The following is a 14,339-nucleotide window of genomic DNA, read 5'->3' on the forward strand; positions in this document are numbered from 1 at the left end:
AAAAAAAAAAAAAAAAAAGAAGACATTCATTTATTTCATCTTTTGTAAAACTTAGTGCAACTCAACAACTGACCAACTTTGCTGGTGTTATATTATGAACCTTTTTTCTAGAATTCAAATACACAACAATACATTTGGTATAAGCAACAGTCCGTTTTTATTCCTTGTTGTTTCTCTGTTATGGTGGATAGAGAGAGGAGTGGGAGAGCGACAGAGAAGTATATTGTTGCGTTTGCTTGGTTGACAATCAAATCTCCATCTGCCAATCTTTTTTGTGTCACTTTTTCCTGTCAACTTTTAAAAATATCAACATAACCAGATTCCTTTAACTGCTACATTCTTTCTCAAACAATAACACATTTTGTTTACATTCGTGAGAAATATTGAAACAATTCTGGTTTAGCTGTCATGTTCCTCACATTCCATCCACAGACGCATGCCACATTTTTATCCATATAAATACATATGTATATATACACATATATATACTAGCATGTCCACTCGGCTTAGACCGGGCTCTTTGTGTAACACTGGGAGCAAAGTGTAGAATTTGTTTTGTATTACATCTTTTCTGTCCTTGTTCAGTGAAGGAGAAATCCTCTTAGATTAAGGTAATTTTAATTGTTTCGTCACAATTCAGAGTGCCCCTTTTTGGGAAGTTAGATTTTCCTCATGTTATAAGGCTGATGACATGTTTAACTCTGCCTTTGTGAGGAGACAAATACAATTTCACAATATCTTAAGTTTAAATGATGTCAGAGAGTTGAGAGAATTAATAATAAAAGATTTTAGTCAAGTAAATGATAAATTATCTTGCTAAATATTACCAATTATTTCAAACAAGCTAGACCAGCTGGCATTGCCCGGGGCCATAAAAAAAAATAAAAAAAATAAAAGTGGTTTTAAGAGTGTGTGGTATAGCATCTGTATATTAAAACTTCTCTCTACCTCTCTTAATCCATCTATCTTTCTCTTTTTCCCCTACCCCCACTCCTCTTTCTCACTCCTTTATATAATGCATAACATTGGAAATGGCTGAAAAATCGACCCCCTTCTGAGCAAACCCAATTCAGTTGACACCTAAATAAATTAATTTAAGTTTTAAAAATTATACATCCAGATCAATGCCAATCAAGAAAATATAAACTTTCTGGGTCTTTGGTTAGTAGTTTTGGACTTTTACCTGGACATACAAACGTACACAGATACACTGAATGCTTACTTGAGAGAATTTGAATGCTTACTAAACACTATCCTCGAGTGTCTAAAGTAACCTGGCATGAGGATACTTTTCCTGACAAGTTACCCTGACTAAATATTCAAAATCACATAATATTTGCAGCTCAAATAAAATCTCAGTATGGCTAGCCAACACCGGCTTTTATGAGGAATGGTGCACTTTTTCCAAGTGATGTTACCTCAAGTAGGAACATAAGGCTGGATACTCCACCAGACAAGATGAATTCTTAGTCTGAAACCCAGTAAGACCAAGAGACAAAAAAAGAAAGATATACTATAACATATTAAAATGGTTGATTGGGAATAGGAAAATTATGTTCTAAACTTCTTTACTAACTCAGTGTTTGAGACATAAAGAATGTTGATAGAACATTCGAATAGTTATGTATCTCATGTAGTGTTCAAGTGTTAGTCCCAGGTAGAGTGCCCCTTGATTTTTGAAAACTTTGACTGAAGGAAAATGAAACAACTGCCCTTTACATAATAGATTATTATGGGTGTAAAAATCAAGATTTTATTGATTAAAATGTCGGACAATCAGAAAAAGAAATCATGATTTCAGAAAGTGAACCTTTGGTTTACTTTCTGCAGCCTCATAACTCTAGCTTCCCTTATTTTGTCTTTTAACCTTCATATTCCATAAGCGATATTTCTAAAAAAAGAGGAGGGGGAGGACTGTTTTTTAGGTAAAAATCTGTCAACACTTATTATTGGCTTATTAAAAAAAAGCTCCTTACATTAAGTGGCTTCATACCTTACCTGGACTGATTTCCATAAAAAAAAAAATATCTTTGTTATTGTAATTATCTTTTAAAGTGAATTTTGCAATAAGTATCAACATAACATAATGTCAACCACAGAAATTAATAGAAGCAGTCACAAATAAATTTATTTTTATTCTGATAAATCAAAAAGTTTAAAAACTACAATACATTTCAACATTTCACACATATATATTTTTTTAAATATCAGGTACCTTTAATAAGTTTCCAGATTTTTTTTTGTATGGTCATTTTTATTGATAGTACACACAAAACTCTAGTCCTTTTTGAAGTAATCTCCTCTGGCTGCAGTGCACTTGTTGTGCCATATCAACAATTTCTGAAAGGTCCCATGGAAATCCTCTTGTGTCTATGACCCTCATCACATCCTCTTTCATCTCCTCAATTGTCTCATAATGACAGCCTCTAAGGTTTTCCTTCAGCTTAGGGGATAACCAAAAGTCATAGGGAGCAAGATCTGGACTTGGTCAAATAGTCTGTGACAAGCATGGAGTTGTGGACTGGTGCATTCACACAAATCTTCCGCATCTTTAGTTCCTCGTGAATAATTGTGTATACCGTTCCCACACTGACATCAAGTTCAAAACAGAATTTTATTGCCTATTGTTCTTCTAAAATGTCCTCAAGTCCAGATAGCAATTTTGAAATTAACCAGTTGTGACAATCAAGTTTTAGTAGGGTGTATTCCAATTCCTGCTGTAGGTGTTCATTTGAACCTGGAATCATAACAATTGGTCAGTCATCTCATAAGATGTACAGCAATAACATACTGAATTTTCAAGAGTCTACGATAATTTAAAATCCCTGTAAAAAAAAAGTCTGGTAACTTAATGAAGGCACCTGCGTGTGTATATATATATATATATATATATATATATATATATATATATATATATACACACACACACACACACACACTCATGAGCAAAAAAATAAAAAATAAAAATAAGCTAAGAAGGAAGAAATCGATTTTTCAATATTTTTCCATGAATTTTTGTTAATTTTAACTGAAAATTTCTATTTTGCAGATCATTATTATTATAGTATATAATAATAAGTGCAAAAATTAATCCTAAAAATAGTAAGACCGCATCTTGACAAGGATATAAAAAACCGAATTGCAGGATTAAAGCAGTCCAAAATGACTTACAAGCAGATTTTTGATATTTTAAAAAAAGAAAATGTGAAAACATATCTTTCTATAGTGAAGCGAATTGGTCAAAGGTTCAAAGTCAAACGTTTGGTGAAAATCTGGATCTGGTCGCCCTAGAGCATCCACTTTGATGGACGACCATAGGCTTAAATTAACTGTTTTGAAGGATCAAAAGAAAACTTATGTTGACCATAGCAAACAATTCAAAACGGGCTGGAAATTTCTCTTTCTAGAGATACAATATCTAGACGAATGAAAGAAATGGGATTTTCTTCTAAAAGGTGTGCAAAGAAACCATTTTTATCTAAGAAGAACATCAATGATAGAAAGAGATTTTTCTCAGGTTATGGCAAGAAAGATACAGACTGGTTCAGGAATGTTTTTGTGTTAGATGAATCAAGATTTTGTCTTGTTAGTGATGTTCCCAAACAGTGCAATTGAAGAACTGGAGAAAGATTTTGGCCAATTTGCATAAAATCGACAGTTAAACACGGGAATGGAGGGATAATGGTATGGGGAACTTTTACTTCAGCAGGAGTTAGGGAACTTATTAGATGTGAGAAGTTAATCAATGCAAAGGAATACCTTCGAATATTAGAAACAGGACTGTTACTAAGTATCCAGAAGCTGGGAATATCCCAGAACATTATTTTTCAACATGATAATGCCCTTGCACACACTGCTAAAGTCACAAAAAAATGGTTTTCTGATAATTACATTGATGTAATGTTTTGGCCAGGTCAAAGCCCTGATTTAAATCCAATCAAGAATATTTGGTCCATAATATCTCGTGCATTGGCCGGAAGAACTTTTGAGAACAATGACAAACTGTGGGAAGCTGTGCAAAGTGAATGGAATAACATCTCCTCTCCGCAGTGTTCCACTTTGGTTGAGAGCATGTCTAAAAGAATTGATCTTTTAAAGAAATCAAAAGGGAATGCGATTCTATCCTAAGCATTTATTAAAGTAAATGTCTTGTTCTGTGTTATTAGTCTCGTTTAAGCCTCCTTGTTCAATTGTTCTTTGTTCAATATAGCTTTTAGTGCAATAAAATGTATAAAATTTGTTTGGCCCATTTTTTTTTGCACACGAGTGTATATATATATATATATATATGAATGAAATAGCACTAAAACTCTTTATTCAAATAAACCCAAATTAATTTGCAGTTGTTGTCACAATCAACACAGATATTTTCTTAGTGGTGCCATTTTAATGTTATAGCTTATCTTTCTTTTTTGTCGTCTTGGTCTTGGATTCCAGGACAAGAATTCGTCTAGTCTGGTGGAGTATCCAGCTTCGTGTTCATATTTGAGATAACATCACCTGGAGAAGGTGCATCATTTCTTGGAAATAAAAACTAACAAAGCTACCCAGCATAACAAGAGAGAAGAGATAAAAAGAAAAAGTGCGAGCAACATATTTCTTTTAAAACTTTTTCCTCTCTTTCTTTCTCAACTAGTTCAATATAATGAAACAAGAAAATAGAAAGAAAAAAAAAAAATGGCTATTTGACCTAATTTCAGCGTTAATTTTTAAAAACAACTACCCATAAGAATGAAAAAGTCTCCCAATCTGGTTACTAGTGATTCTAAGAGAATGCAGATGACGGGATTTTATCCTAACCAAATCGAGATCACACTGATTGCGATGATGTAAAGTTTGTAAGTGTATTTTGTATAGTCTCTAACATTTTAGCAGAAGCACACACACAGAATTATGACTTTTCTTTATACAATTGATAAAACATCTCATATTAATGTCATTATCTAATATTACATAGGTGACATATATGCATTATCATGCCTAAAAATACACTTCAACTTAAAAGTCAGTATCACCAACATCCATGTTCACTTTTTTGACAACTGACACAAAAGGACATCTCTAGTTTAAAAATGTTTTAAAAATCAGGGATGTATCAGATTTAAATGAACTTTTCAGCATTAACTTATTAATGAATAACTTTATATATTAAATATATTATTTTCTATTAAAAAAACACTCAAAAATATATATTTCAGATTTCATATTAGACCATTATATATATATATATATATATATATATATATACACACTATAATAATTAAATACCTACAGACACTAGTGTTTCATCCTTTCAGGAATCATCAGTGCAAGGTGTCATGATTAACGCCAGTCTATATATATATATATATATATATATATATATATATATATATATATATATATATATATAAAATCAGTGTTATTCAAAATACTGATTTGAAATTGAAGTGCAATTTCTAAACTTTTTTCTTTGTATAACCATTAAAATGACATGTTTTTGATGTGATCTGTATAAGTTGAAACGCAGTGTATATAAATGCTATATCATAGGAGCTATGAACATCTCACATTGAATACAAACTTCATTTTACAAAATACACAAAATGAGGTGAAATTTAATAAATTTTGTAAGAGGAATAATACCTGCAATCTTTCTAAAAAAAATTTATAAAAATGTCGATGGAAGCAACCCTGAGTGATATTATGAAATAACCTTCATATCTTTGCTTTTATAACTATAAAAATAACATGGTTTTTAATGAAATAGTCTGTTAATTGTAATGCTTCTGAAATATAAAAAATATTTGAAAGAAAAGAATACCTTTGCTAAAAGCCACCAAGGAATCTTCAGAGAAAAGTGGTCCACTTGTACGTCGTTCTAAAATAATTTACAGAAAAATTATACAAACAAAAACTCAAGTAGGGATAGAGTGAGAGAAAAAAAAAAAAAAAAGAAAAAAGGAAGAGATTTTGGCAATTATTACAACACATAGTAATTATTTTATTACTTCTAAAATAAAAATTCAAATAAATATTATTTGAATGATGCATCCATAGATAATAATAAATATATGAATATGTGTTTTTGTATTTAAAAAAAAATTATTTTATAGATTTTTTTTAATAGACTTTAAATAATATGAAAACAATAATTGGTACTTGTACAATTTAATCAAGACATTTAAAAATGAAAATATCAAAAAGTTATATTGTACGCACGTGTTATGGAATGAAGTTCTCAAAAAAAAAATTTCACTTAAATTGACCAAGTAGTTTTTTTTTTACAGAAGAAAATCAAATTTTAATGAGATCAATCTATCGCCGCCATTTTGCTGTTTATGGACAAGGAGAGAGGGTGCCTTTAAACAAAAAATTGATTAACAAAGGACAAAATGAAAAATTATTTTAAAAATATTTGTAAAATAAATGAAAAAAAAAAAAAAATTATGTATTTTTTTCTGCTCATGTTTCAAAATAATCTTGTTAAATTTGGACAAACTTTAAGCGGTAATTGGAGTTATCTCCCCATGGCGCTCCCTTCTAAGCAAAAAAAAAAAAAAATAAAGATGGCCGCTACCTGATCAATCTCATTAAAATTTGATTTTCCTTGGTAAAAAAAAAAATGCTTGATGAAATTAAATGATTTTTTTGTATGAAAACTTTATTCCATAACGAGTATGTACAATATAATTTTTTTTCTCAACATTTTCATTTTTTAATATCTTAATTAAACTGTACAAGTACCCACTAATTTATTCAAATTTTATGAAAATGTCCTCACAGAGCTCCAATGAAATAAGATAAAAATTAAACTTATTCAAAAAATAAGTTTATGCAAAGCTAATCTAGTTACCCGCGACTTGATTAGTTTTGCTAAAAATATCTTATCATTTAATACAATTAGTTATTAGTAATATTATAAATTTGAATAGCATGATTATATAGCATTTAAAATGTTTACCTGATAAACGATACGATTTGGTAGGACGTTTTGTTTTTTCGGGAGAACTCTTTTTGGTGCATCCTATTTGAGAAAGAAGAAATTTTATTGAATTGAAACGAATAGAAATAAAATAAACTTGTTAATTTTAGTATTGAGTGATTTGCTTGAACCTATTGGAGGTTAAGAGGAAGAAAACAGAATACAAAGATTTATTTATTTAATCTGACCTTTGAGCTAAGATTTTATTTTTTTATATTTATATATTTGAGGGAGAAGGGATTTTCACCCTCCCCCTATCCTTTTCCAAATAAATTGTAAATATACTTTGTAAATAAAATTGATTGAAACTGTCGGGGATATTTTAAGTAGGATAATCCATAAATTAAATGTGGAATTACGGTGACTGTTGGAATGAAAATGTTTGATAAATAATAATAATAAAAAAAAACAATGCTTGGACATATGGGTCAAAATGCATTTAATTAAGAGTAAGCTAAACAGAGAATTACCACCAACCCTTTCTCCACAGGTTATGTCTAAAAATTCAGTATACAAAGTTAAGACATCGGAAGTGAACTTGGTTTACCTAAATATAGAATGGAAGATCCAATAGATATCTTACTGCTGATGCAATTCTCTACCTATATAAGAGCCAGGTACATCCAAGGATGGAGTACCGTTGTCATATCTGGGCAGGAACTGCTAAAATGACCGTATCCTGCCTTGGCATCCCTCTGCCTGTTTTACAAGTCTTTAAATGGTAGCTGCTCCGAAAAACTACAAGCTCTTGTATCCCCTTGGTGTAAATACCCTTGACAAACCTGGCAAGCAGCAAATTCCCATCCCTACACAGAGATCCTCAAATGCCAGAAAGATTTCTACTCTAATAGTTTCTTTCCTAGGACTGTTAGACTATAAAATTCCCTTCCGGATTCTTAGTTCCCCGACTGTACTGACATGCAGAAGTTCAAGTGTAATGTAAGCAGACATCCTGCTGCTCAACTCCCTACATAGTATCCCTGCAAATTATGTCCCAGATAGTAGCCCCCTACATTAAAGTTGCACTGTGTCTTGTTTGAGGTGAAAATGCAAAAAAAAAAAAAAAAAAAAAAAGATCTGCTAAAATGCTTTATCTTAAAGGCATGTGATTTTGTTGACTAGCACACCACTTTTGAGGTGGGTACTTGTTTGTGATCGAAGCTAGACTGTGTTACTAGTTGTGCTTTTCTTATGTTGAAAAACAGAACAGTGTCTTAGGACTCTTACAAATGTATTTTTCAAGTGGGCTCAGTTAAAAAGTGCCAATCTTCTACATGCCATATTCTATGAACTATAAATAACAAGTTTAACAAGGAGATTTTCTTAGCAAAATGTGGAAAAAAGTTTGGTAAGAAACTTCTGAAGATTTTTCTAAGAAGATTATTATTAGAATCTCCAGCGATTTCATATTGAATAACTCTTATGTTCGCCTTTTAAATGATATGATTTTAGTAACCATTGTTAATTGTAACACTCGTAAAAGTGAAAATTAAAAAGAAAAACAATAAAACTACCTTGGTTGAAAGCCATTAAGGAATCTTCTGAGGCAAGGGGTCCACTTGATCGTCGCTCTAAAGTTAATTCAGGAAAAAATAAATAAAACAATTTTTTTTTTTTTAAATGGTTATATTTTTTGTAATTATTATAGTTTAAACCAACCATTTGATTATTTCTAAAATAAAATGTTAATGAAATATTTGAATGATGTTACCGAGAATATAAATATGAATTTTGTAGAGATCCAACTACAAAACTACTCACCATCTGTTGGCGATTAATCTTGCTTTAAGTATTCTTTTTAAGCATACAACTTACATCTTTTGTTTATACAAATTCATTATAATTTTAAAAACTAGTTTTTACTTAACTTTTTTTCATACCATTATTCCATAAATGAACATATTTTTTAAATTTATTGTAGGAGTTGTAATTTGATTGCAAACGATTTTTATCACATATTTGCACTCAACTAGATTCATCCTATTCCAGGGACTTGAAAATAGCTTGCAATTTCTTTTATAATTAGAAGAAATTGGATTTAAAAATAAAATAAAACTATTTCTTTTTCTGATGAGAAATGAGAAGGTGGAAGAAATTGTTGCTAAAACTAAGAGTAGAAACAGGTATGTTGAAATAACAAATTGCATGAATTTTACTGATAATTTGAAGTTTACTTCTGGAAATAAAATGAGTAAAATGTCTCCATTATATGATATGATGAATGAAAACTTTGTGCAATTCAATGTTTTTCACAGTTTACTTAGTATTGATGAGTCATTGGTACCATACTATGGCTGTCATAGCGCCAAAATATATATATCAAAGGAAAACCAATACACTTTAGCTATACTGGTATATTTGTGCCAATGATGGTTTTCCTTATATGAAAATCCAATAAGGGATAAAGGTTAATTGTGAAAGCTTACCTCTTGGTACTAGGGTTTGGTAGATGTTATAATATCAAATTCAGATATTACTTGTCACAAGTTACACAATACTACAGTTCAGCCCAGCTTTGCTCAGGCCCTATGTACTGTTCATAATAGTATGTGCACATGTTAAAAAGTTTGACTCATGTCCAGGTAACCTACATCTAAAATTTAAAGTGTTTAGATCCAAAATGGGCGAAAGAGTTTGGTAGCGTTTGCAAAGGTCAGCGCTTTCAACTTTGACCTCTTGGCAGCGAAATATTTTGGCCAAAAACCAATTAAAAAGCTTGCCCTACGTCTGAATACACTTTATATAAAATTTCAAATGTTTATACCAAAAATTGGCTGAGTAATTTGGTAGAGACCGCAGAGGTCAAATTTTTTAAAACTTTGATCCCAATTTTGACCCTTTTAACATTTATTGTTTTGGGCTCAAATCAAATTAAAAAGCTTGATACATGTCCAAGTAACCTACATGTAAAATTTCAATGTTTAGCCCCAAAATTGGCGGAGGAGGTTGGTAGAGTTTTCAAAGGTCAAATCGTTGAACTTTGACCTTTTGACAGCCAAATTTCTGGCCAAAAACCGATTAAAATTTTTTTCCCAAATCTCAATACTCCTTATGTCAAATCTCCAGTCTGTAGACTGAAAATTGACAGAGTAGTTTGGTAGAGAAATGTACACACACACAGATAATTTTTCATATATATATATATATATACAGGGTGACACAAAAAAAAAAAAAAAAGAAACTAAATGGAGGCCATCTAGAACGGAGAAAAAAAGGCCAAAGACCCTAGTATTTTGATGTGATGTTTTGAATATAATAAATTAGTTATGACTAAAGTTTCATTTCATTCGGACAAAACCACTAAGAAACGGGGCCTAATTAGAGTTGGGGGCCTGTTTCTTTGGGGTCACCCTGTGTGTGTGTGTGTGTGTGTGTGTGTGTGTGTGTGTGTGTGTGTGTATATAATCTTTAGGTAATGACAAACTTATATTTTAAATATGAATTGAATCGTAAAGTAAATTATATGGTTAGCAGAATAAAGATTCAATTACTTCCCTTGAAAATTAATGAATATTTTAAGAAAAGATTTGGTAATTCATCCTTTGTTTTATTAAATCATCTAAATATTAATTTACTTGTCTGACATCCAGTGTCACAAAAAAACATCAACACAAACATTAATTAATGTTCATAGTCACTTTTTATTAGTTAAAAATCATTAAAATCATTTCCTCTCCAAAAATTTTCCAAAAAACATGGCTGGCTGTTAACGGTTTCAAATTGGCTATTTTATTTTATAATAAAAAAAGTCATGTTGAAGGAGACTAAGTTTTTTAAAAATCTTTTTTATAATAGTTTCTTTTAAAATTAAAAAAAAAATGTGCAAGTGAATTGATATCTGTTCCTTTATAATTTATATAAAAAATTATTCAGAAACCAAAACAAAACAATGGGTTGTGTGTTGAATTTTCATTGAAAAAAAAAAAAAAAAAAAAAAAAAAAATCTAAATTTTTTTTAAAGAATTTGCTAAAAAAATATTTTAGCTTCATCGTTATTTGTTTTATTTTATTTTTTATTCATTTTATTGAACTGTTTTAAAAATTTTCAATTACCATGGAATTTGCACGGGTTCTGTTAGTTTTAATTAATGTTAATATTGAGAAAACTACTGAATATATATGTTAGATTTTTATTTTTATTTTTTTAAGATGTTGCTCCTCTTATTTAAAATATATGTATAAATATGGAAGCCTGTAGATAAAAGAAATGGCTGAAAGTATCATTAGAGAATATAAATGAAATAGATAACATTGCTTTTAGTTAAAATTCATTTTTTTTTTATTTTCATTATTATTCCGAACAAGGGATGAAGTATGGAATAAGAACAGCAGTCAATTTCAATAAGAAAAGGACAGATTTCAGTTGACGCTGGTTCAACCTTCACCTTGGTATGTTCGAGGTGATTTTCGCGACCAAGTGTACTTTTATATATATATATATATATATATTTACACAACTTTAATTAATCTTTGGATTGATATTTTTCTAAAAAAAGAAAAAAAAATTAATAATGATAATGAGGTTATATTATTTTTTCGCAAGCAAGATTGATTTTATTATGGCGAGTACGCTTATATATTTACAAATTTTTTTAATAAAAATATTTAAACCAAAATTTGGATGGATATTTTTATAAAAAAACAAAACAAGTATACAATAATAATTAAAAAAAAAACAAAAACAAAAAAAAAAACGAATTGTATTAGATATTTGTGGCCTGGTAAACCAAATGAAGGCTTAATTAAAAAGTTAATTTTTAGGGATATTCAGGTCTGTTTTGAACAAATAACACATTTAAAATTAGCAAGTAGTTGTTGACCTGGTTTGATTCTGATTTTTCCAAATATATATATTTTAATTTTTCAAAATATAATTTAATTTGGAAGCGGAGGGTTTGGCATGTGAGTGGGGGAGTAGTGACTGCCACACCCCTCTCCCATGCCATCCCCCAATTAAATTATAAATGAGAGCAAAAAGGCAGATTGTCCCTTCCCCATCTAACAAAAAAAAAAAAAAATTTCCTTGCACAAATGGAACTCTCCAATGGTGATTTGGATTGACTTGTTTTTTACTTGTAAACAACTACTTGCTGACGACAATGTTAGATGTGATATTTGTTCAAAACAGACCCAAATACATTTAAAAATCAACTTTTTAATTGTAAGTCTTCATTTGGTTTACCAAGCCACAAATACCTAATATAATTCGTTTTTTTATTATTGTTTTTTTGAAATAAAAATATCAATCCAAATTTTGGTTTAAATAGTTTTATTAAAAAATTTTGTAAATATATAAACACACTCTCCATAAAATATCAATCTTGCTCGCGAATAAATAATATAACTCGTTATCATTATTATTATTATTGTTGTTTTTTAATAAGAATATCAATCCAAAGATTAAAGTTGTGTAAATATATATAAAAAAAAAAAACACACACACACACACACTCTTGATCGCGGATATCTACGTGAACATCCAAGGTGAATATTAAACTAGTGTCGACCGAAATCCGTCCTCTTCTTAGTGAAGTTGGCTGTGGTCCTTATTCAATACTTTGTCCTGAACAAATACCAACATTTTTTTTAATCTTAATTATTTTAACCTGAATCTACTGTTTGATTATTTGAAAAATAAAATTTCAAATAAATTTTGCTTGAATGCCATTAACAGAAATATCAATATAAAATTTTTTTGTCTGTCTTACTATTTAAGTACAACAAATGGCTCCTACTGATTCTCTATTCGTATGATATATGCAAAACAAATTAAGCCTCCTGCTGTTTTTTGTTTTTTTTGTTAAAAAACTTTGTAAAAAAATTTTTTCAGACTTAGGGAAAATGTTTAAAAAATTTCCCTTTCAGATGAAATGAAAAAAAAAAAAAAATGTTTTTTAGTTGAAATGAAAAAAAAAAAAATGTTTTTTCTCAATAGGAAATGTTTACCAAAAAAAAAAAGAAAGAAAAAAAAAAAGGACAATGAAAAGTAAATATATCAACAAATTATTTAATTTTCCACATCTTGGCTCATCAGGCTTTTAATGTCATTTAAGAAAACATTTATTTGCTATCATTGGTTTATTAAAAATAAATAAATAAATAAATATTTTATCTTGATTAAAAAGAAAATCATAAAAAATAAAAATATTTTGGTACTTATGCAGAAGATAGACCAAGCTGAAACATTATTATTTATAAACCTATTAACATGGGAAGAAGAAAATGTTTTATAATAATTATACCTAACAATTTAATAAATAAAAGATACTGTAAAAATTTAATTTAACTTGAAAATCCTATTTAAAAAAACAAGCACGGTCTGTACACAGCATAATTACCATTTTTTTTTTGTTTGCTATAAGTTGTTTGTTATTCAAAAATATTTATTCATGAAACTCACCTTATGGGGTTTTTTTAAATTATTTTTTTAAATTTCATAAAAATTGTACTTTCTTTGTAACAACAAAAAGAATATTGTTTTTATTTTTCAATAAGGTTTTCATTGAATTATTTTTGTAATAACAGAAATGTTTTTCATTGAAAAAATTAGCCAGCATTTGCGCAAAAAAAAAAAAAATAAAAAAAAAATTAAAAAAAAATCCCCAAAACACAGAACTTTCATTCAGCATCTGGCGTTTTATGTACACTTTGGAAAAGTTAGATAATAGCACATTCCTTATTCTGCATAAGTATCTAAGAATTATCACAGAGATATGAAGCATATCGTACAAACTGCTGCTATCTGATTAAACTTTCATTTTAGTGATTTGTTTAAAATAGATACAAAATCTAATGAAAGACTAACAGTTGTGGATAAGAAATGACTTAAAAAAATATAATTAAAGAATACAATTTACTGATAAAAACAAAATGCAATGTCATACTAAACCATCTCTCTCTTCATGCCCTTCTCTCTCTCTCTCTCTCTTAATTATTTATATCATTCATGTACAGATGAAAAGTGTGCATAGTAACAAGATAACATTGTTTTAGTAATATATAAATTGACAGTCAGTAAAAGTAATAGTATTTTTATCAAGAAAAATTATTACGTAAAAAATAAATTAAAAAATATGACATATTTTTTTGATCAACCATAAAATAAAAGTTCAAATGAATTTTTTTAAAATGACATTACCAGAAATAACAATATAAATATGAATTTTTTATTTGAAAATAAAAAATTATGAAAGTTTATAGATTTTTTTTAACTGATTTACAACTTCATCAAATTTTATGGAAATACTTCTCTGAAACTTTGATAAAAATTGATAAAATTCAACTGGAAATTACAATCAGTTACAGACAAAATACTGATTTTTAATTAAACCAAAAACTTAAAATCAATATATCAAAACCTGTGACTGAATTAGTT

General features: G+C 28.9%; 1 protein-coding gene across 19 annotated transcripts in view; it reads right to left on the reverse strand.

Annotated features, from left to right (window-relative positions):
- LOC145255706 (uncharacterized) overlaps nucleotides 1-14,339 on the reverse strand; it is a 150,459-nt gene that overhangs the window by 44,442 nt on the left and 91,678 nt on the right. For all 19 annotated transcript variants that reach the window (XM_080114445.1, XM_080114437.1, XM_080114380.1 and 16 more), the window contains 3 exons: nucleotides 8,479-8,535; nucleotides 6,944-7,006; nucleotides 5,804-5,860 (listed from right to left, as the gene is read on the reverse strand). In XM_080114445.1, the coding sequence (XP_079970571.1) occupies nucleotides 5,804-5,860; nucleotides 6,944-7,006; nucleotides 8,479-8,535 (177 nt within the window). The remainder of the gene's footprint in view (nucleotides 1-5,803; nucleotides 5,861-6,943; nucleotides 7,007-8,478; nucleotides 8,536-14,339) is intronic.

The sequence above is a fragment of the Euprymna scolopes genome, chromosome 3, assembly GCF_053919585.1.
Source record: "Euprymna scolopes isolate OS-2025 chromosome 3, ASM5391958v1, whole genome shotgun sequence".
Taxonomy (NCBI): domain Eukaryota; kingdom Metazoa; phylum Mollusca; class Cephalopoda; order Sepiida; family Sepiolidae; genus Euprymna; species Euprymna scolopes.